At 39.2% G+C, this 25,861-nt stretch overlaps 1 protein-coding gene and 1 long non-coding RNA gene across 8 annotated transcripts in view; both read right to left on the bottom strand.

Annotated features, from left to right (window-relative positions):
- Positions 1 to 7,108: 7,108 nt before the first annotated feature.
- Positions 7,109 to 25,861, bottom strand: part of LOC119742882 (tRNA (uracil-5-)-methyltransferase homolog A-like) — a 51,785-nt gene continuing 33,032 nt past the window's right edge. For all 7 annotated transcript variants that reach the window (XM_038219120.1, XM_038219122.1, XM_038219125.1 and 4 more), the window contains 3 exons: positions 23,777 to 23,934; positions 10,774 to 10,953; positions 7,109 to 7,769 (listed from right to left, as the gene is read on the bottom strand). In XM_038219120.1, coding sequence (XP_038075048.1) covers positions 10,942 to 10,953; positions 23,777 to 23,934 — 170 coding nt within the window. In that variant the 3' untranslated portion in view covers positions 7,109 to 7,769; positions 10,774 to 10,941. The remainder of the gene's footprint in view (positions 7,770 to 10,773; positions 10,954 to 23,776; positions 23,935 to 25,861) is intronic.
- On the bottom strand, positions 11,318 to 12,500 carry LOC119742886. Its single transcript, XR_005272912.1, has 3 exons — positions 12,312 to 12,500; positions 12,208 to 12,209; positions 11,318 to 11,447 (listed from the first exon to the last, which is right to left on the bottom strand). It is a non-coding gene; the product is annotated as an uncharacterized LOC119742886 (long non-coding RNA).

Here is a 25,861-nt window from a genome sequence, read left to right as displayed (position 1 = left end):
CCTGTACTGCCCCAAACCACCCTGCCTGTTACTCCCTGTACTGCCCCAAACCACCCTGCCTGTTACTCCCTGTACTGCCCCAAACCACCCTGCCTGTTAATCCCTGTACCGATACCACCGTGGACCACCCTGCCTGTTACTTCCTTGAAACAGCCCTGCCTGTTCTACCCAAACTTCCCGGCGCGCCTCAAAATTTTTCTCAAGCCAATTAAAAATCTGTTTTATTTAACTTTTATAAATTTGTTTTTTATTTCTGTCTAGGTTCCACCATTCCTCCTTCAGTCTTCACTGACTGCAGGTGTCGTCAATTCTTCAGGAGCTATGAAGCCTCCTGCGGACATCCAGAAACGCATCTTGCTTCAGCATCTACGCCTGCAGCTGGAGTTGCTACAGGCTCAGCGACTACAACAAGCGTGCCGCCGCCTAAATGTAAGACGAGGCAGAAACACAGAAAGGGGATGGCAGTATATGGTTCTAGAGGAGCGGTGATTAACGTGAAGAAGCTATGTCACATGCAGGATGCTGAGAAAAGTAAAAAGCACAAGAACAACTCAACCGCCAGTCGAGACAAACACAGCCCAACATTCAAAGTTGACGGGGCTGTGAATTGTGTGCTACAATATCCAACCTGGCAATTGTAAACAACAACAACAACAGTAATAACAAATGTGACGGTGACTCTCAAGATTGTTTGACCCAGCCCCATGCTCTAAACTCGTTACGGAAACGAAAATCTTCCAAACAACAGAGAAAACGCAGCAGTGGAATTGATGCGTTGCGTGGAATAACAGTCAGTGATTCCGAGCCAGTAGTGGACAACATCGGCCATTGCTTTTGAAGTCGGCAAAGAGTCTGTACCCCTTGACTTGTCCTGCACTCTTATGCCCACCTACAACACGGGGAACATGATTGCCTCTAATGCCGCTTTCGAACCGACGACTGGGTTGTGGCAACGGAAACCAGGCTATGAACATGTCAACATGATAAACCAATCCCAACGTCAAGGATTTGAATTTAGTCAGATCCCAGAGGTAAGGTCCCCAGAGTCCACCTATCTGTTGTACAGTTGCTGTGACGATGAGGCATGGTACCAGTCCTCGCAGTCTGATGAGGTGGATATGCTGCCCAATCAGAGCTCGGCATCTCCTGCTGCTGGCCAATCAAATGCCAGCATGAGCTCGCCAATGCAACCGTGGTCATTCTTTGCAAGGCTTGTGCACAGCGAGCAACAGAAGTCCCTATTTTAAAATAATATTCAGTTTGTAACCCAATTTGCAGTAAATGAGTATTTGTAGTTATAGAAATAAGTGCAAGAGTTCTATTTTTCAAACATAATTTCGTTGTTCTAAATTGCCAGATAGTTTCGTTTATTTTGCCCAAGGTAAGCTTCAAAATTACAGTGTATTCCTGAAATCCCTGTACGTTATGTACATTGTATGTACAAAACAGCTGATGTGAATTTATGTGATTGTTCTACCTTTTATATTCAAACGAAAAGAATCAGATTTGATCTTAGATTGAACACGAGTGTATACTGTTTTACATCTGTGTATGTTGTGTAAAACGTTTCAATACACATGTATCAGAATATATGTATCAGCTGGAATAAATATCCAGAGTGCGGAGGCAAACGAATATGAACACTGTTGTGATTCCTGTATTTATCAGGTGTACATACTTGTCGTTTAGAGAAAAGTCAGCAGTTTTGGGGTTTTTTTTAACATTTAAGTATTACTGTAGGCCTAAAGCTGGGTCCTTGATTTTTTTTTCGATTTTGGCAAAAACAAAAACGAAATTGTTTAAACTTGCAGGGAAAAAAATGCTTAGAGGACATTTAAACGCATTCTAATTGGATTTCTGGACCCGTGTGCTTCTCAACCGAACATTGCATTGAAAATTTGGGGGAGAGCGGTTCAAAATGACATTTTTTTTCTCAATAGATCAGTCAATTTGTCCAAATCTTCAAATTTGTTGTGTATATTTCAAGCTTAATACGCTACATTGTTTTGGTTAAATTATTTTATTGTTTGACAACCAATGACTTTATTACTTAATCACACTATTACTTTATTACATTAAATGTTACGATATCGTCTCCACAATGAGTTTGTTGGTTTTGTTCAATGTAAGTTGACTCGATTTTGCCATGCAATTTATTTTTCGCGTTTAACACACTACATTGTTTCGATTATAATAATTGTATTGATAAACGATTCCTCTCCAAATTCAACAAATTTGTATTATCTGTCTAGTTTAAATAGTAGTCAAAATTTAAATTCAGTGCAGCAGATACTTCTTGAGTTATATTCTGGAAACGAGTGTGTTGTTTTCGTGTCGTGAAAGTTGACACTAAATTGCCATTTTTTTCGCTGAACACGCTACATTGTTTCGGTTATAATAATTGTATTAATTATTAATTGATTCCCCTCCAATTTCAACAGATTTGCGTTATCTATCCACTTTAATCAATGTATGAAATTTCAATTCAATGTAAGAGATGTTTCTAGAGTTATTTTTTGGAAACCGAGTGTGTTGCTCGTGTCATGAAAGTTGAGTAAACTTCGCCTTGTATTTTTCACGCTTAACATGGTAACATGTTCGGGTTAAATTATTTTTTATTTTTTGACGATTCTTCTTCAATTTCAAACAGTTTGTGTAACCTATGACGACAAAACACTCAATAAAATTTGATTTCAATACATAACAAATTTCTTGAGATATCGTCTCCACAACGAGTGTGTCATTTTTGTTCCATGAAAGTTGACTTGAATTCAGCTTATATTGATCGCGCTTAACACGCTACATGTACATTGTTTTGGTTAGGCCTATAATAACTTGATTAATTATTGATTCCCCTCCAAATTCAAGAGATTTGTGTTATCTATCTAGTTTAAACAAAATACCAAATTTCAATTCAATAAATTACCTGAAAGTTGCTAGAAAGATGTCTTAAGGGCCCCAGAACGCATTCCAAATCGATTGATGGACAGATGTGCTATTAAAAGGGAAATTCTGTCGAAAATTACTTTGTTTTCCAAAAAAATGATGATTTTTGCAAAAATCTTCAAAATTATGTGTGTTAGAGTATTGATTGATGTTCCTCTAGCATCCAGATGAATTTCTGCCTAGTTTTGAGAAAAGTAAATTTTTGGCCGATTTTGACTAAAAATGTAAGGCTAGCTAACCCCTTGCATTTTTTAAATTTTGGCCAAAAAATGAAATTTCCTGAAAGTTGCTAAAAAGACGCCTTAAGGGTCCTAGAACGCATTCCAAAACGATTACTGGACAGTTGTGCTATTAAAGGGGAAATGCTGTTTAAGAAAATAAGGTTAAATCGCCCCAAAAAAATTCTTTTTTTCCCTCCAAAAATTGACGATTTTTGCACATCTGTACAGCAATCGATTTGGGGAAAGGGGAAATCCTGTCGAAAAATTAAGATAAAAAACTATGTACCGCTAGAGGCGACCACCAATAGTCGCCCCCAGAGGTACGTACCGCTAGAGGCGACCACAAATAGTCGCCCCTAGAGGTACGTACCGCTAGAGGCGACCATCAATAGTCGCCCCTAGAAGTACGTACCGCTAGAGGCGACCATCAATAGTCGCCCCTAGAGGTACGTACCGCTGGAGGCGACCATCAATAGTCGCCCCTAGAGGTACGTACCGCTGGAGGCGACCATCAATAGTCGCCCCTAGAGGTACGTACCGCTAGAGGCGACCACAAATAGTCACCCCTAGAGGTACGTACCGCTAGAGGCGACCATCAATAGTCGCCCCTAGAGGTACGTACCGCTAGAGCCGACCATCAATAGTCGCCCCTAGAAGTACGTGCCGCTAGAGGCGACATCAATAGTCGCCCCTAGAGGTAGTACCGCTAGAGGCGACCATCAATAGTCGCCCCTAGAGGTACGTACCGCTAGAGGCGACCACAAATAGTCGCCCCTAGAGGTACGTACCGCTTTTGACGATTTTGACGAAAAATGTAAGGCTAACCCTTTGAATGCCACTGCCGTAGCAAGTTTTGCTACGTGTTCAGACACAAGACACTGTTTAGGAAGAGAAAAACAATATTGTCTTCTTTTCATGACCGTGTCGTCGTGCACTATCGTTCCTGTGAAAAAGTGAGGCAAAACAAGACACTGTTTAGGGAGAGAAAAACAATATTTCGTTTAAATCTTCTGTCTATTTTGTCTTCTTTTCGTCACCAATCATCTGGTCAAAATTCAATTCAATGCTCCAATTAGTTTTTGAGATAGCGTGTCGACGTGGACTATCGTTCCTGTGCAAAAGTGAGGCTAATATTCTGTTTGGACTGCCACTGCAGCCCGTCGCCAAGTTTTGCTACGTGTTGCGACACAAGACACTGTTTAGGGAGAGAAAAACAATATTTCGTTTAAATCTTCCGTCTAGTTTGTCTTCTTTTCATGACCAATTATCTGGCCAAAATTCAATTCAATGCTCCAATTAGTTTTTGAGAAAGCGTGTCGTCGTGCACTATCGTTCCTGTGCAAAAGTGAGGCAAATGTTCTGTTTGGACTGCCACTGCAGCCCATCGCCAAGTTTTGCTACGTGTCGCGACACAAGACACTGTTTAGGGAGAGAAAAACAATATTTCGTTTAAATCTTCCGTCTAGTTTGTCTTCTTTACATGACCAATCATCTGGCCAAAATTCAATTCAATGCTCCAATTAATTTTTGAGATAGCGTGTCGTCGTGCACTATCGTTCCTGTGCAAAAGTGAGGCTAATGTTCTGTTTTGACTGCCACTGCAGCCCGTCGCCAAGTTTTGCTACGTGTTGCGACACAAGACACTGTTAAGGGGGAGAAAAACAACATTTCGTTTAAATCTTCCGTCTAGTTTGTCTTCTTTATATGATCAATTATCTTGCCAAAATTCAATTCAATGCTCCAATTAATTTTTGAGATAGCGTGTCGACGTGGACTATCGTTCCTGTGCAAAAGTGAGGCAAATGTTCTGTTATCAATAGTTGTTATCAAATGTAAGGCTAACCCCTTGAATTTTTTTCAAAAGACGATATTGCACGTTTAAAACACTTAATTGTTTCGATCTCAAGTGCTTTCCTGTTGGACGAATCCCCATGATTGAAAATATACTCCTGAATGTGATACATTATGAAGAGTTATTGGACGGAATTCGATTCAATACAAGCTGTAAATTAATCGCTACCCGAACCTTGAGTATATTTTTGACGGTTAAAACACTCTTGAAATTAAATTGGCGACCGTGACACATTATGAACAATTACCCAACGAAATAATGAGTTAATTCATTCAGTATTCCCCGATATATTGCCCGAAACATGAATGTCTTCTTTTTACTCAAAAGTCAGACATCCGTGTTGACGCTGTACGAGTAGCGACCACTGTGCATGTGGCGCGCCCTCTATTGAAAGATTGGCTAAAAATGATATTCTTTTAATCAATTAGTCGGTGATTTTTTTTGCCCAAATCTTCAAAATAATGTGCTTGAATGTTGATAGATACTTATCTGACATCGAAAGAGGTTTCGGAGTCGTTTGGATAAAAGTATTTTTTTTTATTTGGCCAAGCATTTGAGAGAAACAAAATAATGAAAGTTAATAAAACTCAGAAATATTTTAAAAGTCACACCTTATACATAGAGCTTAGTAGTTGCACTCTGCAATTTTATTCAATCCATTCATTTCAGAAACCTTAAACTAGAAAATCATTTGAATCAAAGCAAGAAATAAAACAACAAGACAAACAAATCCAGTGTTAACCTTGTAATAATCACTGAAAAATGCAATCATTTCCAAAAACCAGAGCGTGAATTTGGACAGCAATATTTGTAAGACAAAATGAAACAATGTTAAAAAAACTTGTACTGTCACATGCAGTTCAAATTTCCTTTTGTTACTTTGATTGAACATACTTGTACATACTCTGAGCAGACCTATTTATATTAAAGAGGGCAAACGGTTTTGCAATTGATAAATCAGACGCACGGCAAGTTTGTTTAAATAGATTTCTCGTCGACTTGTATTTTTGAAGTCGAGTTAAAGAGTGCATGTTGGATCAATAAACTGCGGGCTTGTGATAGATATGGTAGACATTTTTGAAAAAGCAAGTCAACAATATAAACTTTGAGTACTGAAAAGAAATGAATATGTCTCCAAAGCTTTGAACATGGATTTTTATCAGTGGGGAAATAACGGATAATTTGAACAAAAATTTGACATAATTTTTCAATTTTCTTTTCATTTTGAGGAGAAAAACATGTTTTGCATTCAAATGTTTTTGTTTTAGACAGTTACATACCCAGTTGAAAGGAAAGGAAGATACTTGAAGTGATACATGATAATATTTGTAAAATACATGCAGCTTCATGAGAAATGAAAGTAACTATTCAGCACTTGATTACAAGTACATGTTATTGAGAATATTTTAGAAGGAATTTCTTAAGAAAACATGATAAAGTTTAAAGAAAGGACTGTTGTTTTAGAGAAATCGTCTTTTGGGAAAATTTTAGTAAAAATATATATTCTATTTTAATTATGGCAACAAATTTAGATTGCTTGAAACTTGCAGGAAACTTGCCCGAGGACAAAAAAAATAAGTCTTCAGTTTCTGGTACGGAGCTTGCCCAAAAATTAAAGCGGTGACGTGGCTTTTTTTTTTTCTTTCTTCAAATGTCAAATGTTGGTTGATGACTGCAAATGGTGCCCGATTAAATCAAGTCCAAAATATATGTCAGCCCAGAGAGGCAACATAAAGCTTATGCTTGATAGTAACACCATCTAAAAACACATTAAAGTTGTGCAGCAACAGGATTCCAGTCAAACCAGTGAGTTTGGCAGTTTTGAGACATCATCTTAAGCCTGGTTCATACTTCATGCGAATTCGAAGCGAATTTCACGTCATGAAACATTCGCTGCGAAATTCGCCCGAGTAGAAATGTGTTCAACTTTTGCGAATTCGCAGCGCGAATACTTGCCATGATGTCACAGATTTGCATTCCCTTTCGCTTTCACATGAAGTATGAACCAGGCTTATCAATGAAACAAAAAAAAGTTTTTAAGTTTGCCGTCACGCATGGCTGCGGTGATGTGTGCATACTAGAAACTGGGGCCTAAAGTACTTGAGGCCAAATTCCAACACGATTTCTGGTCAGATATTCCATCCAACAGATAATCGCGTCAAAAATATGGGGAAAATCGCGGTCACAAAAGATAACTTTTTTTTCCAATCAATAAACCAGTAATTTTTGCTCAAATCTTCATGATAATTTTTTTTTTGAACATTGATTGAAAGTCATCTTACATCGTAGGGCATTTCCGAGTCATTTGGAGGCAAGTCCTGTTTTGGCAAAATTTCGTAAAAAATGTAAGGTTAACCCCTTGCAAATTGTTGAGTTTCAGTAAAAAAAAACAAATTACTTGAAACTAAAAGAGCAAACTGTGAAGAAAGTGTAAAACTGCACCTTGAAGAAATACCTTACAATACAATGGCAAAATTATCTCCAGGAATTCCATCTTAGGGCATACAATCAACCCCCCCCCCACTTGATCAACCTAGCCCCACCCCTAATTAATCTTGATTTCCCACACCAAATAAGCAATGCTTAGAATCAGGAATTGAAGGCGACATGTTGACACATCTATGGCGTGCATCGTTTTATGAAGCGTGGGTAGAAGCAGACGTCCCTGATATGCATGCGGTTTAGGATCCAGGTCAAGAATCGTCCAGTCCGAGACCGTAGCCTCCGTGAGGACAGGTACCGTACTTCCTCTGTGGAGGGAAGAAATACAAGAAATATTCAGTACGCACAAATTTGGCTAAACTGGAGGCCATTAGATGGAACTAGGTTCAATCAAGGACAATAGTATACAAATATGGAATGCTTGGAGTGGTGTAGTAAACCTAGCCGCCTCAGGTGATCCATGGACATTCTATTTTCCTGAGGGGAAGTAAAGGGAAAATTGAATGCTCCATGGATCATCGACGGAGGCTAGTTTTACTTCACCACGAGATAAAGCATTCAATATGTGTTTCACAACACTTCACCCACAGATTCTTCTAGGTTTTTAATACCTTAAATTACATAAATCTGAACACAGTTAAAATGAACTTCTATTTCAATACAAAATTGGTGGGAACTCTTCCAAACCACCCCTTCACAAAACGTTTGAATCCAACTCTGTGGCGCGCTCTCTTGGATACAATACGCGCTACGTGCATGCCAGCATGCATTTGCACACAAAAACCGCACCGTGGGTATACAGTAGATTCCCGTTATAGCGCTCTCAAAGGGACCGAACTGAACCGAACGTTATAACCGCACAGCGCTGTAACCGACGTACATGTACATGTACAAATACATGTACACATGTACATGTACATGTACACACATACACGTACATGTATGTATGACTGTACGAGTTGGACTATACATATAAATGTAACATGTAAAGCCTGTGATTCTTCTGTTGGACACCTCCATCAAAATCATATTGTTCGTTTCAAAATGGGGAGAATTACTTCTGTTGCCACATACACAAAATAATGAAACATTTCTGTTTAAAGTCGAATAAAACAGTCGAGAAAATCATGGCATCTACGGAGTTATCTTTAATTTGAATTTTGCCGCATAAAATATGAAAGTTTACAAAACATGCATAACCTATAACTGAACAGAAGGATTTTTGTTTGAACATTGGAACAATTTTGAGGGCCGAATGTGTCGCTTAACCAACGCAAAAAAAATCTACGAACGACCCTGGAGCAGACCGACAAGGGTTGAATTTTTCCTGAGCTGCTTTATACTCGGGCAGCTAGCATTTCATACCGGTATTTTCATCTTCACCAAAAACATCTCAAATTAACGGCTGTTACAACATTAACAATCATTTAAAATGATTTTACAAACGAATCTGGAAAACGTTATCCCTACTTCTCTCTTGCAGCGGCGAATCAGAAAACCGTACAACACTAAGATTCATGCACACACAACACAATCCCACTGTATGCAAAACGCAAACACGTGCTCGCGACTCGACTGCGCTGGGCGGAAGTTGCGCTATGAGCATGTGGCCTCCATTCCAGGCGCTCATTCATGCAGCAGGAATACAGTGTGGCTGAGAAGTGTAAAGTCGGCCTTACAATATGAGTGTACAAATGTACAACACAGTGTGCAGAAGGCTAGTCACTGACCACGTTTAGTTATTACATGTACATTGTAAAAGGGTTTTTGTTTTCGTGCTGAAGTCAAACTGCGACACGTATACATTGAACCAGACGGACATGTTACGTTTTTTTCACATCCCACCCAAAACATGAGATTAATAATCATGAACAATTTGTTGAAAAAAAATCATGGGTTTCGGACAAACTGTTCTAAACTTTCTTGGATCTTAAACTTAATTGGAGACATAAAAAAAAAAAACATCCAATTTTTCGGAGCAGGGGAACTGTAATTCCGTTTTGACTTCGGAGATATGGGAGCAGGGGACCATCGAAAGTCCTTGGAGTGGGAAAAAAAATGCCTGAATTTTTCAAGGGCCAAGACCTCATATGAATCGAAACGCGAACTTTGAAAGAAAATTCAAGATATATTTTTTTTGGAAAGAAGTGACTAATAAAACAGGAACAAATATCCTAGAGCCAAGGGGTAAATCGATGTCCGTCTCGTTAATGAAATAAATGTATTTAGTACATGTATAAGATTATGAAGTTTCAATATGGTGAAAAAATCAAAACAAACGATGCACATTTCAAATCCCGTCCCTATAATGGCCGAGGGTTTTGCCTACAGAAGACGCGTGCATCATCGACCATACAGCTTTATTAATCACCATCTGTACCCGGACCCGTTGGATATGCCCTGAACACTACATGCATATCGGCACGTACAGTATGTACATGTACCGTACGTACACCCACTGTGTGTGTGATGATGGACTGCATTGTACATGTACATCTAGTGTGTGCGACCACGTGGCGTCAGTGGGCAGACCACGCCGCTCCTTGTGGTTTTCGTCAAATCTGCGAAGAATCTGACACTCCAAGGTGATATATTAATAGCGTTATAACAGGGATCAGTTTACATGTTTAATATTGTTCCTGGGTCCTAAAATGGGAGCGCAGAATGGGAGCGCAGTCGGGGCAATGAAAGATAGCAAAATTAGAAAGTACCATGTGACTCGCTCTTGGCCAATCAAGACACAGAATCTGTGGGTGAGGTGTTAAAATTAATTATAGTTTGACCAACTCTGATGGAACGCACGCTAGTGGAAGATGGTTGGACTAGTCTTAAGTTCATGACTTTTGCCAGGCGCGCGGGGCGGCTGGCCATACAAACACGAGGTCATGAACTGAAGAATGCATATTCATAATCTTGCCCAAGTGCGCCCGCATAATGCATACATTACAACGCAGCCGCCATTTTTAAATAGCATGGGGGAACATTTTCGGGACGATATTCGTGGGAGATGATGATTGAAAGTCGTTTTTTTGGTCAGATGGATGAAGATTTTTGGATAAAAGAACGTTTTTCAAAAAGGTATGAGTTCCTTTACGACTAGGAACCTTAACTTTGGAAATTTCTGTCCTGGATGAGACGATAATCTCGATCAAAATCGGTAGCGAAATCGCTACATCAGAGTTCAGCGTTGAGGGGAGCACTGGGCGTCTGGCCGTACTACAGAGCTTGCGATAGTACTGTACAGCCAGATGCAGTCGGGCTAGTGACTCGACTACAACACTGGAACTTGGTCACAGAGTCCACTGTACCTACCAGGTAATTCTGAGTTGACCACCCCAGGGTAGACAGGCAAAGGCCCAAATGAGGTGATGACATGAAGCTTGTCCCTCAGCTCAGGATGGGCCTTCATCTGTAAGGCTAGGGTGTTGGAGTCGATGCCTGTATCGTCTGCTGTCTTATTAAGGATCATCTGGATGGACTTCAGATGGGAACCTGGGCAGGATTAAAAAAAATTACGAGATGTAAATTATATTTTTTTTTATATTGGATTTTTGTTTGCCCTTCGCCGACATATTTTGTAAACACTGCACACTTAGTGTTGTTCAAAGGCTTAGGTGGGACTCAAAATAAAGACCTCCTACACAAACAAAGTTGGGTTAAGCGCTGCTACATCAGACTCCAAACCGCCAGCTTGCCACAGCAAGCTCAGTGGTCGATGCATCTGCACTAGGAAGCAGAATATTGTGGGTTTGTGTCCAACCCGAGTAAGCTTGTGTTTTTTTCTTGCAAGCCCTCAGACAACAACAGAGTGTACAGTGTTTGTAAAATACTTCAGCAAAGGGCAACAAAAAAATTACATATACGAAAAAGAAGATGAATAGTTATATGGATGAAATCGAAAACCAATTGTACTAAATTTGATTCCTAGTGAATGGATGTCGTTATAGGCCCAAACAGATCCATGTAGGTCCTCAAACACTTTATATCTATCACTGAAATATAAACAATGCAATTATTGAAACATTTACATAGTATCAGGTGCGGGGGGGGGGGGGGGGGGGGAATGTCAGGCGAAGAAAAGGGGTTGGGGATTACATTCCCCTATCCCAATAAAAAATAAACAAGCACACTTTTCCCTTCCCAATTGTCACATTTGTGGAAGACAGTGTTCTCGTGAAGGTTTGCAGTTGCAGTAACACCATGTAGGCATGTAGAGTCTCTTTTGGGAAGATGTGTGTTTCTGAAAAGAACCAACCGGTTCTTTTCAGAGCTACACATCTTTCCAAAAGAGACTTCTACATTGTGGTACCACAAACCTTTACTAAATCATGCCACCACGTAGTTAGACCAAGTAGTTAGCCCTTGCAAATTGTCTTGCAAAGATGTTCCATCAACAAAACTGAGAATATGACAACATCAACGTGATTGTCAGGCAAGGCAGAGACTGATTTCAAATGACAACAATCCCAGAAACTGAAAAAAAAGACTCTTGTCAGATGACAACCAACATTCGCCCAGGAAAGAAAATAAAAGCAACAGATGAACAGAAATCCAATTGTGATTTGTGAATAAAAACTTCCAATTGACTTCATTCCTTATCAGATTGAATATCAAACAGAACGGAAGTACAGAATTGTTGTATGGGTAAATAAATCAACATCCAAGGGAAGAACACAATTCATTTTGGGAAAAAAGACAGCAAGGATTGATAGAAAAGAAAATCTCCTTTTTTTTGCTGTTGTCTACATCTACCTTTGTACATAGTAAAATTAGTGCTTTAAAGATGTTTTGAGTGAATGTTACTTTCCGTCATCAGTAGCAAGACCAAATTGAAACCAACTACCAACTACCTGCTCCTCCGTCCAATCACATCCATATACTGTCATTATCCCCAAAGACATTTTCAGGATGTATTCATCAAGTTTAATCCCATGTGACCGGTTGAACCAACTACAGGATGAGTCCAAAAGAAAGTGACCAAATTTGAAGAAAAACAAATTAAAAATATTTGGCTTGTTCTATGTTAAAAAAAAACACGGATAAAGTACATCTTATTGACTATTAACTGTGAAAATTTCACTTAAATTGCATACTCTATTCCCAATTCATGTCCATTTCTATAAAATGATCACAAAACTTGGCTGTCCACCACTTATCGATTACCGTGCTGCGAACTGATAATACATGTACCCATTGAGGACAATAAAACATCCATCGTTTTCCCACCTCCGTGATATATAAAAATACAAAAATCACCATCAATATTTCAAAGAAAAAGAGAGTTGACTTGTTTCTCATATTGAAAACACACAACCTGATAGTAAAAATTGTCTTGATTTCAATCATTACAATTTCATTTGTATTTGAATGCTTGTGTGTAATCTGAAATTCTCACTTAGCTCATTTAGCTTGCAATATTATCGCATTCCTTGGAAAGCAACACAAATGGGTTCTTTTTAGTAAAACATGCATAACTTTGGATGGCATGGATCAATGTTAGTGATTGGGTTTTTTCAGATGAGTGGAAGAACATGCTCTTTTAAGACATACTTCTTCGGTGTATCTAATTTGATTGCTTTTTAAGAAAAAAAATCTTGAATGCGGGTCACTTTCTTTTTAACTCACCCTGTGTAAACACAATGTGAACATGCATCTCTCACACACTAAACTTCATTGTCTTCATTTTTTATCATCCTCTTGTTTTCAGTCTTTTCTTCTTGTACGGTAGCCCTCACATTGAGTGGCATTTATGCCTTGTGAAGGGACGACTTGCATAAAATAACAATTACATGTACACAATATGCATGTTTAATCTGGAGCAAATATTTAAAAATGAAACAAATTTAATTCTCAGATTTCATGTCAGTGCAAGTAGTGAAACTGACTTACATGCATCTGCTTTGGTTACAGGAACTGATACCACAAGATAGTCACATGCATAAAAATCGGACAGAAATGTTGGGGGGAAAAGAAGAAAAAGAACAAGAAACTTTCTGTTTCAATTACACTTTGCTCAAGGTCTTACAATCCCTGTGAGTATAAATCTGGAGTGATCTTGAAATAGAGAAGAACATTCTTTGCTGCATCTGAATAAAATGTAGCTCACAGAGCTCAACGCTACATTGTGTTTGAACTATGGGTGATGGCTACCAAAACAGCTCCACTCCATCAACTGGGTGGAAAACTGAAGTTGAAAGGCATCATGAGAACTTTTACATGAGTCTAGAAAGAGCTAATCAAATAACATGGTTAAGTGGTGAAATCATTGCACCAATCGGCCTCTGCTTAAACATTGTCTTTCTCTTCACAGTCATTCGAGTGAAGTCCATGCGTACAATCATCAACATCTACTTATCCAATCTGGCTGTGGCTGACTCCCTTCACCTTATGACTTACTTCATATTCGCATCGTTTTTACCTATAGAGTACAACTTATTGGTCAAGAAGGCAATATTAAGTGTCCGATACACGTTCCTCGCTACTTCTAATTTCTTTGTGGTTATCATAGCAGCTGAGAGATTCTCTGCAGTACGCAATCCTCTGACATTCAAGGAAAAAGCCTCTAAATCTCGGGCAGCAAAGATATCAGCAGGACTCTGGGTGCCAATTATTGTTGGTGTGATTCTGATTTTCTTACCATTAACAGAAGCTGTCTTCACTAAAGTCAACTTTGTGATTTTTTCCATTATCAACATTGCCTCTTTGATAGCAACTCTTGCTTTGTACATCTATGTAGTATTGAAAGTACACAAGCAATCAGCCCTGTTTCCGAACAGTCCCAAGCGAGCAGGCAAGGTCCTCTGCATGGTTATCATCAACACTGCTGTTTTCTTCATTCTGAACTCACTGGACGTTGCAGCTGCAATTATGACAATTCATGTAGGTGTAGTGGCATCAAAGTATACTTCACCTGCTGAGATTGTTGCCAATCTGAAACTTGGAGAGACAATAATTATTCTGACTGCATGCATTGAAATTTTGCAACTGATCAATAGCTCAATCAATTCCCTGGTTTACAGTGCCACAAACGTTGACTATCGTGAAGCTGTAGTCAAGGCTTTCTCATTCCCGAAACTGTGCTGTCGTTGCTGCCCAAGACGGAATCCCAGCCGACCATCGCAGCCAGGGAAGCAGATTGAGCTTTGTGTGATTCCACAGGCAGAAAATGACCAAGAGCACCGTGCTGCCAGGCCAAGCAGCAGCAAGCCACCAAGCCAAAGGCATGCACAACACGCAGCAAGTCAGCAGTCACTGGACAGCTGTCAAGAACAATGTTCCAGGCCAAGCAGCAGCAAGGCATCCATGCACAGTCCGCAGCATGTTCAAGTGCATGTTGAGGTACATGCAGAACCAGCAGGGACCCCAGTGCTTGCAAGTTCTCATCAGGAACAATGCTCTAGTCTGACTGACTGCAAGCCATCCATGCAAGGGGAACAGTGTGTACATCCAGAACCAGCAGAGAGCCAGCAGTCACTTGCAAGTACTCAGGAACAATGTCCTGGGCTGACTGGCATCGAGCTATCAGCACAAGGGCAGCAGTATGCACATCCAGAACCAGAAGGGAGTCAATCTTTGGAAAGTTGTCAAGAACAATGTTCTCTGGTAACTGATGAGTGCAAGCCATGCATGTAAGTGGAGCACTGTGCAGTTGCTCTTGAACTTGCTGTGTAGTGTTCAAAGTGTAGAGTAGATCTATGGCTTTTTCATATATCATTTTCATTGGAGTGCCAAGTAGATTGGAAATTGAGAAATATTATCAGCATAATATGCTGGAGTTGTAATGTGTTTTACTTAGCGAATTGCCAATACTCGTACGCACCATGACATCAGTAATGTGCAGGCCCAGAGCAGATTGCAACCAACTATTAGTAAAGGGAACAGCTGGAACTCAATGTATGCATTCAAGTGGTGTTGAAATACTTACAAATGATCTTCTCGGCAAATGGATTACACTTTCCGTATCTGTTCCTTGTTACTTGATGAGGTTTTTGTGAATGAGCAAGTTTGCTACCTTTTATTTGTGAAAATGCACATCTACTGGCACTAACATATGGATAACCCTGACATTTTTCCACCTTAAGTACTTGTTTAAGTGGCTTTGAAACAGATTTGGAGGTTTTAATTTGAGGAAATGCACCTCTGTATTCCAAGTCTTTGGATGTCTCAGGCTTTTACATATTTTCATGATGGTGCCAAGGTGCATATTCATGAGAAATTACAGTGATGTCATGAGCTGGAACTTCAGTTTCACTGCTGTTGGAGGACAATATAGCTACCAATGTGTTTTGGTCGTGGTTAGCACATGGCAGGAATTCAATGTGATACTTTAATGTAGAAACTGCTATGTGTACTTGTACAATGCAGAGAAATTTAGGTTCATCAATTACACAGAAAATCCCAAAGCTGTAAAGTGAAAGTGTTTGGACATTGTAAAAAGTGCACTTGAAAAACAGAAAATAAATAAGTACATGTACATGTAGTTGTTACTTTGATAAAAACAGGAAGGCTTAAATATTTTAACCCTAACTCCCTAGGGGGTGTGCAAAATCATATTGAAATTGGAGGATTCAGGACTGTTCGGGCTAATATTTTAGTGAAATTCATTTCACGGCCCTTTAATTTCTTTATGCTATTAAAAGACCTTGAGAAATTCCAACCATGGTTGGCAATAGGAACTCTCGATATAGTGCAAACTGTATGATAATTAAGGCAGGGATCCAGGGGTGGTTCACGGGGGCACGTGCCCCCATCAAATTGAGTCCACACAAAAAAACAACAAAAAAGAATAAAAGGAAAAAAAAAAGGGGGAGAAGAGCGAAAAGGAGGGAAGGAGAAGGGCAACCTCCTTACAAATATACCGGCGCCGATATTAAACATCAGCCTGCCAACATTACGTACTGGCTGAATGACACAGCAAGCTCGTGTAGTGTTCAAAGTGTAGAGCAGATTTAAGGCTGTTTCATACATCTTCTTCATTGGAGTGCCAAGTAGATTTGACATCGAGAAACATTAACAGCACATTATGCTGGAGTTAAAATGTGTTTAACTTCAGTTTCTCATATTCAAAACACACAACCTGATAGTAAAAATTGTCTTGATTTCAATCATTAAAATTTCATTTGTACTTGAATACTTGTGTGTAATCTGTAATTCTCACTAAGCTCATCGCATTCCTTGGACAGCTACACAAATTGGTTCTTTTAAGTAAAACAAGCATAACTTCGGATGGCATGGATCATTGATAGTGATTGGGTTCAGTCAGTAGCCATGTCACGCACACAGCCCTGTTTGACCTCAGATTCTTGTCCCGAGGTCAAGCACGCATGGCCCAAAAGCGTATGCAAGATTTTACGAGATTTATTTGAGACTACAGAAAAACACAAAAAGTGCCTCAATACATGCACTGTTTGGCCAAGATGGCTTAATAAGTGAAAAAGTTGAAATCGTTAACTGCTTTTGACAAATATAAAGTGTTGTTATGCCCTGTCAAACAAAATCATATTTTTTAATCAACAAAATTGAGGGCCAATAGTTTTTAGTTTTTAAAAATGGCCGAAACAAATGGCAAGGCTTAGTAGATAGAGAAAAGTATATGCTTCATTTTCATGTGAAACACGTGCAGGAGACTTAAAATGTTTGGTCCAAATTGCCGGTTGAAAAATGAAGACTTTTGCGAGATTTTATGATTTGCAATCACAATGTACGCGTGTAAACGTATGCCGACGTACGTTGGCCTGAAAACGTTGTGAATAGCACGCTTTTCGTGCAATGAATGACTTATGAATATTCAGCAGGCCATACTCGAGCGCGAGCTCGACCAATCAGTGGGCGTATGGGTCACAAGGTCAAACCGTGTTTGGGTTCCTCGCTCTACGCTTTACAATGGCGGCAATCTTTTCACGTTGTGAAAAATGGAAGTTGTTGGAAACATTAGGTGTACATCGAATTCTGAAAATATTAACGACATCACGTTCATGAGATTTTTTGTAGATGAAGGTTCACTCTTTCATTTGATTACCTCAACATTTGGGAGACTTTCGTCGTTCTCGAAAATAACCTGAAATTTCATGACCTAATTTTTAGTTGATTTGTCCGTGAAATAATATCGTCAAAATGAATCAAAATCCTTTTTTTGAGAAAAAAATACCTTGATGGATGTATGAAGTAGGTCTTTAACTAACTAAAACAACTTTCTTTGCTTGGATCGGTTGTGGTTTGCCATGAACATTGCGAATTTTCTGAAGCCCTTTTTACGGCAATCGGCCGATGGCCTCGCGTTGTTGTCATTTGTGTGGACGAGAAAATAGAGCAGCTACGCGTGACACGGCAACTGACTGGGTTTTTTCAGATGAGTGGAAGAACATGCTCTTTTAAGACATACTTCTTTGGTGTATCTAATTTGACTGCTTTTTAAGAAAAACAATCTTGATTGCGGGTCACTTTCTTTTTGACTCACCCTGTATAAACACAATGGGAACATGCATCTAGTGCTGCAACTGATCCTCAAAGTTCGGTTTGGTTCGGTTCGGTTGCGGCTCGATTTTTTTTCTCCGAACTTCGGTTCAGTTTGGCTTCGGAAGTGCATACATAATGTACATGTGCATGTCCATGGTACAATGTATTGGGCTACAAAGAAAATCACATAAGCCGTTCCCCTGTTGGAACAAGCACGTGTGCACTGCACAAGTCTGAAATTGGCACCGCAATTTCCACATGCTACACAACACAGGTTGAAGGATGAATCTTAATTTTGTTGTGTAAACAAAATACCATTATAATTTGACTTGATGACGTTGAGAAATGAACATCGTAAATTGCTACTGTGTTACTATCGCAGCCCTCTCCATCTCCGGCCCGGCAACTATGATAAAATTTTCCCACATGTGCTGACGGTTTTTCTGACGAGTTCCGTCCCGTCTGAGCATGCCCTGATGGACACTACAAATTTGCTTCGTGGCAATAATTGCAGATTAGTTTTGTTCTTTGAAACAAACAGTTTTTTTTTACTATGCCAAACTTATAAAATCATAATTATTTTAGCAACAAGCTGACAAGTAGCTACCGTAAAAAAAAGATAACTTTTCAATTCGCGACTGCCATAAATATTCATTCTGTGCACGGATCCATTAATTTTGTAAAGGGGTCAGGGTTGGCTGATTTAAATCAGGTTGATAAATCGCGATTTAAATCAAATGATTTTTTTTATCAAAATCACTGATTTCAATCACTTTTTTGTAAAAATCTTATTTTTGGCAAAATCAATTGATTGAGGGTCTTTTTAATCATTTAAATCAACTGATTCCACTTAATTACAGAGTGTAAGATGTTGTTAACACAATCAAACACCCCTATTTTATCACCATCTACTCAATTTAGGTTTTGCATAATTACACAAATCGTTGTTTTGACGAAGTCAAGATCTGAGTTTAAAAGTTTTTCTTCAAAGTTTTTAATTTTAAAGAGAGCACACTCACGTTTGCTTTAATCATTCCTTGATCTGTTTACAGTGATATTGTGAATCAACTGTGCTGGTCAAGGCTGACATGAACCATCAAAAGGTCTCTCCCTACAAACTTAGATTGAGATTTATATAAAACCTTTTAAAGGTGCAAGACCTGATTTCTGTTCTCCACCTTGGACCATCAATCAAACACTATAAGTTACACAATCAATGCCGCCGGTTTTGAAATTAGAAGCATTTTTATGAAATCAACATGCCAGTGGAGAACTGTCATATTTTTTTGTATGCCATGTACACGTACCATAAATCAAGTTTTCATTCGTATCCACACATAACGTATCTCAGCTGTATCACTCAAGCAATGCTCCTTTATAGTGTCTTCAGTATTGATGTACCATTGAACCAATGATGTAGACTACATTTAGAAGAAATCAAGTGATTTTTTTAAATCACTGATTCGATACAATTTTTTTCAAAAGCATTTATCAATTGATTGAGTTTTGTGGATGGGTATTATAGGAACCTGTAAACTCCTTAGTGATGGGTGTGAGGGCGCATGGGGAGATTTAGACACATCTTTAGACATATCAATATTTTGAAATTCAAAAAATCAAAAAAATTTAATTTAAATCAAAAAAATCTGATTTTAATCAAATAAATCAGATTTTTTATATTTTTTTGAAAAAATAAAAAAAAATCGCCAACCCTGAAAGGGGTGTTTCACCGTCTTTTGGGAAATACATCATTTATCGTATACATTTTTTACGAAAAAAAAAACATATTGCAAAAATTAAGAAACTACTCTGAACGAGGGAAAGGTTTTTGACTCCATAAAAAGTATTATTTGTAATTTTGACACGGTGAAAAATATGCAAATGCTGGTAAATTGTGCCGAGGAAAGCGCACCCTTCACCGCAAATGGTTTGGTCCAAACGAACTACGTCGTGGAACGCGGCTGGGCAGGGATATCCAATAGATTTTTTATTCTATATCTATGGGATATCCTGGCCAGTCGGGCTGCGCGTCCAAAGCGAGATAAGAACGCACTTTTTGTTCAGGGAATTGCAGGTGCGTACGATTTTTTCAAAGCTGATCGGCCCCGATATCCTATTGTATGCATGGCTAGAACATCGCAAATAATGAAGATGAATGCGGTGACTTTTCAACACGGTATTATTCAATTCAATCAGTGCGTGCTAATTTGGCCCTTTCATTGCAAGCATTAGCATTCCTAGCGCTTTCTACAAATACTTGCCGAACTCTTCCGAACCGACTTTTGGGTTCGGTTCGGTTCGGTTTCAGTTCGGAAGGCCAAGTTCGGCTATTTTTAGTTCGGTTCGGTGGTTCGGTTGCAGCACTACATGCATCTCTCACGCACTAAACTTAATTGTCTTCCTTTACTATCATCCTGTTTTTATGGCTTTTCTTCTTGTACTGTAGCCCTCACATTGAGTGGCATTTATGCTTTGTGAAGGGAGAACTTGCATCTAAAAACAATTACATGTACACAATATGCATGTTTAATCTGGAGCAAATAACTAAAACTGAAACAAATTTATTGTCAGATTTCATGTCAGTGCAAGTAGTGAAACTGACTTACATGCATCTGCTTTGGTTACAGGAACTGATACCACAAGATAGTCACATGCATTAAAATCTGACACAAATGTTTGGGGAAAATGAGAAAAAAGAACAAGAAACTTTCTGTTTCAATTGCTCAAGGTCTTACAATCCCTGTAAGTATAAATGTGGAGTGATCTTGAAATAGAAAAGAACATTCTTTGCTGCTTCTGAATAGAATGTAGCTCACGGAGCTCAATGCTACATTGTGCATAAACTATGGGTGATGGCTACCAAAACAGCTCCACTCCATCAACTGGGTGGAAAACTGAAGTTGAAAAGCATCTTGAGAACTTTTACAAGAGTGAAGAAAGATTTGATCAAATAACACTGTTAAGTGCTGAAATCATTGCACCAATTGGCCTCTGCTTAAACTTTGTCTTTCTCTTCACAGTCATTCGAGTGAAGTCCATGCGTACAATCATCAACATCTACTTATCCAATCTGGCTGTGGCTGACTCACTGTACCTTATGACTTACTTCGTATGTGCACTGTTTTCACCTATAGAGTACAACTTATTGGTCAAGAAGGCAATAACAAGTGTCCAATACACGTTCATCGCAACTTCTAATTTCTTTGTGGTTACCATAGCAGCTGAGAGATTCTCTGCAGTGCGCAATCCTCTGACATTCAAGGAAAAAGCCTCTAAATCTCGAGCAGCAAAGATATCAGCAGGACTCTGGGTGCCAACAATTATTGTTGGTGTGATTCTGATTTTCTTACCATTAACAGACACTGTCTCCACTAACGTCTACTTTGGGATTCGTTCCATTATCAATATTGCCTCTTTGATAGCAACTCTTGCTTTGTACATCTATGTAGTATTGAAAGTACGCAAGCAATCAGCCCTGTTGCCGAACCGTCCAAAGCGGGCAGGCAAGGTCCTCTGCATGGTTATCATCAACACTGCTGTTTTCTTCATTCTGAACTCACTGTTCACTGCAGCTGCAATTATGACAATTCATGTAGGTGTAGTGGAATCAAAGTATACATCACCTGCTGAGATTGTTGCCTATCTGGAACTTGGAGAGACAATACATATTCTGTTTATATGCATTGCAATTTTGCAACTGATCAATAGCTCAATTAATTCCCTGGTCTACAGTGCCACAAACGCTGACTTTCGTGAAGCTGTAGTCAAGGCTTTCTCATTCCTCAAACTGTGCTGTTGTTGCTGCCCAAGACGGAATCCCAGCCGACCATCGCAGCCAGGGAAGCAGATTGAACTTCGTGTGATTCCACAGGCAAAAAATGACCAAGAGCACCGTGCTGCCAGGCCAAGCAGATGCAAGCCACCAAGCCAAGGGCATGCACAACACACAGAGAGTCAGCAGCCACTGGACAGCTGTCAAGAACAATGTTCCAGGCAAAGCAGCAGCAAGGCATCCATGCACAGTCAGCAGCATGTTCAAGTGCATGTTGAGGTACATGCAGAACCAGCAGGGACCCCAGCACTTGCAAGTTCTCATCAGGAACAATGCTCTAGTCTGACTGACTGCAAGCCATCCATGCAAGGGGAACAGTGTGTACATCCAGGACCAGCAGAGAGCCAGCAGTCACTTGCAAGTACTCAGGAACAATGTCCTGGGCTGACTGGCACCGAGCCATCAGCACAAGGGCAGCAGTATGCACATCCAGAACCAGAAGGGAGTCAATCGTTGGAAAGTTGTCAAGAACAATGTTATCTGGTAACTGATGAGTGCAAGCAATGCATGTAAGTAGAGCACTGTGCAGTTGCTTTTGAATTTGCTGTGTAGTGTTCAAAGTGAAGAGTAGATCTATGGCTTTTTCATATATCATTTTCATTCAAATGCCAAGTAGATTTGAAATTGAGAAATATTATCAGCATAATATGCTGGAGTTGTAATGTGTTTTACTTAGCAGATTGCCAATACTCGTACGCACCATGACATCAGTAATGTGCAGGCCCAGAGCAGATTGCAACAAATATCAGTAAAGGGAACAGCTGGAACTCATTCAATGTATGCATGCAATTGGTTTTAAACTACTTACACATACAAATGATCTTCTTGGCAAATAAATTACACTTTCCATATCTGTTCCTTGTTACTTGATGAGGTTTTTGTGAATGAGCAAGTTTGCTACTTTTTATTTGTGAAAATGCACATCTATTGGCATTAACATATGGCTAACCCTGACATTTTCCACCTTAAGTACTTGTTGAAGTGCCTTTGAAACAGATTTGGAGGTTTTAATTTTAGGAAATGCACCTCTGTATTCCAAGTCTTTAGATGTTTCAGGCTTTTACATATTTTCATGATGGTGCCAAGGTGCATATTCATGAGAAATACAGCGATGTCATGCGCTGGAACTTCAGTTTCACTGATGTTTGAGGAAAAATATAGCTACATAAGTGTTTTGATCGCGGTTAGCACATGGCAGGCAGTCAATGTGATACTTCAATGTGCAAACTGCTATGTGTACATGTACAATGCAGAGAAATTTAGGTTCATCAATTACACAGAAAATCCCAAAGCTGTAAAGTGAAATTGTTTGGACATTGTAAAAAGTGCACTTGAAAAAAAGGAAATAAGAAAGTACATGTAGTTGTTACTTTGATAAATACAGGAGGCTTATATATTTTAATATTTTAGTGAAATTCATTTCACGGCCCTTTAATTCCTTTATGCTATTAAAAGACCTTGAGAAATTCCAACCATGGTTGGCAATAGGAACTCTTGATATAGCGCAAACTGTATGATAATTCAGGCGCGGATCCAGGGGTGGTCCGCAGGGGCACGTGCCCCCCGTCAAATTGAGTCAACAAAAAAAGAAAAAAAAAGGACAAAAAGAGGGGGAGAAGAGCGAGAAGGAGGGAAGGAGGAGGGCAACCTCCTTACAAATATACCGGCGCTGATATTAAACATCAGCCTGCAAACATTGTGTACTGGCTGTATGACACAGCAAGCTGGAGAACCATTGGAACTCACCATTGGTCACCATTTTTTAAGTGCACTTTTAAAGTACAAATTATACTTTTCACCGAGTCCAAAACATTTCCTTGCTTTAAAATGAGTTCTTCAACGTCATCATATAATTTTTGTAAAGACTATATTTATAAAGACTATAAAAGGCCAGGAATCACCTCAGATTGCACCACAGAGCATCTATAATCCAAATTTCCCCCGCTCCCATATTTCTTGGAGCAAATGTTCCTGGATTTGCACCTGATTATCATTATCGAGGGTTGTAAGTTTAGGGAGCAAACTCACCGCAAATCCAAAATGTCTTGGGAGGTTTTGGATCTCAATCTTGAAGATCTCTGAGGTGAAGTGCTGTTGCGTCAGATAGTGATAAAGATATGTTATGGCAGCGCCAGTCACCGGTACGTCAGAGGTGCTGGTGGAATGGTTATCTTGTGGGTCAAGACCTGATAGACAAAAACGAACAGATTAAAAGACCAACTCCAATTAAAGAAGAAAATACATTGAATTTGCTATTTTTTAAAGGCATTTTAAAGTCTAATTAGAGCAAGTGAGATGTCTATGGCTACTGTCTAGGTCTTAACCCATTACAATTACATGGGAACAATTTGACAATAGCCGTAGCCATAGCTCTAGAAGCCCGTTTCAGACACAGCCTAAGTAACAGATAAAGAAAGTGGCAAGTCATGCATTGGGAGCACACACGTGTACCATTCTTTGTGCATACATGTACATGTAGCACAACATGGAAAACATTTTCTGAAGACCAAACAAAGTGCTGAATGTTTGTTTAAAGTTTCTTTGAAATTTAATTTTGCTAGGAGAAATCCATTAAATAGATTTTTTTCTGCAGAGCACAGACATATAATATGAGACCATTGTAGGCTTTAGATGTACAGTATGGGATTTAAGTCTGGTGTATTAAAGGTGTCATCACAGCTACTAGTTGGAAAACTGTAGTTGATAGTTAGAGTCAGCAATTTATTCTCCACTTCTGTCAATAGAGTGTGCAAGTTGACCTCAAAAACCTGGTCAATGCACACGATTCACCATGACGGTGCACCATGTCATTTTGGCCGATATTTTTACAAAATGCAGATTGTGTTCGACGTGAAAGCCGTATTAGGATACACAAACAACGTATCATCTTTTTCAATTTGTTTTTAATCCCCCATTTGGACAAAAAATCCATCCAAACCATAGTGTAACCAGGGTTCACCACTGTAAATTATATAACAAGCAGAGTGACTCAATTCCTTTATATTTTGGTATGGATGGATCTCCGATGGATTTTTTGGGAAATTAACGGAATGAGTGAATACAAACAAATTGACAAGGATTGTATATTGTTTGTGTATCACAATGAGCCTTTCAAGTTAAACACAAACTGTACTTTGTACAGTTGTTGGCCAAAATGGCATGGTGAACCCTCATGGCGAACCCTCATGGCGAATCTCGCTGGGCCCCCAACCCCAGCTCAATGTTGTCTCTCATTGCGCGGTGTGTGCTCCATCCGCTGGAGAGAACAACATTGACCGGGGGAGCGGGGGAGTTGGTGACCGTTGGAGGGTAAGGTTATTTCCAAGTGTCCCAACCATTTTGGCCGGGATTGTAGGTGATTTTACTAGGTTTATCCAGTCAAGGGCAAAGAATGGGTTCTGAGCAAGAAATCATCACTCCAATTTACAACACATTAAAACAATATGGCAAGTTGATTACTATAGTAAATTGAATAAATGTTGACGTCCACATCCGTTCATTGGGTGAATTCAAACACGGGAGTCTGTGGCTAGACTAGTCAGTGTTTGGTACCAAGAAGTTCACATGAAAAGTGAATGTGAACTGGTGAGACTTGCATGCTCTATAATTGTACATAATCTGTGTAGCACCACTAGTCTGTTGTATTACATTATGAGCTCCATGTCTGTATGATGTTTAAATGCAAAGCAATATTCTAATATTTCTTTAAGATGGACTCAAGGGTACTTCGAATTTGGGTAATTGAAAAATCAATGCTGTGAAATATGAATGTCGTTGTAAAGTTAGCATCATACAAGGTGTATCTTAATTTGCACAGTATCCGAGGAATTGCTGCTTTTTATATGTTCATTAAAGCTGCTATTTCCTTGCGTTTAAAACTCTAAACACAAATAATACAGAAATGTACTATCACCAAATCGGTGTTTGAGCTCTTACGTCTTTCTGATACCTAGTAATATTTGAGAAAAAAAATTGCAGGGCAAACCATGTTTCTAAAAGTCACATACTTTTTACAGGACAAACAAATTTGCGTGTAAAAGCAAGATCAGTGATGAAATAAATAAAAGTGTACACTAGCAACATTTAAACAAACAGTGATTTTCCTGAATTATG

Source organism: Patiria miniata, unplaced genomic scaffold, assembly GCF_015706575.1.
Source record: "Patiria miniata isolate m_02_andy unplaced genomic scaffold, ASM1570657v1 HiC_scaffold_6, whole genome shotgun sequence".
Lineage (NCBI taxonomy): Eukaryota > Metazoa > Echinodermata > Asteroidea > Valvatida > Asterinidae > Patiria > Patiria miniata.
Note: the sequence above shows the minus strand (reverse complement) of the source record. Positions and strands in the feature narration are given on the sequence as shown.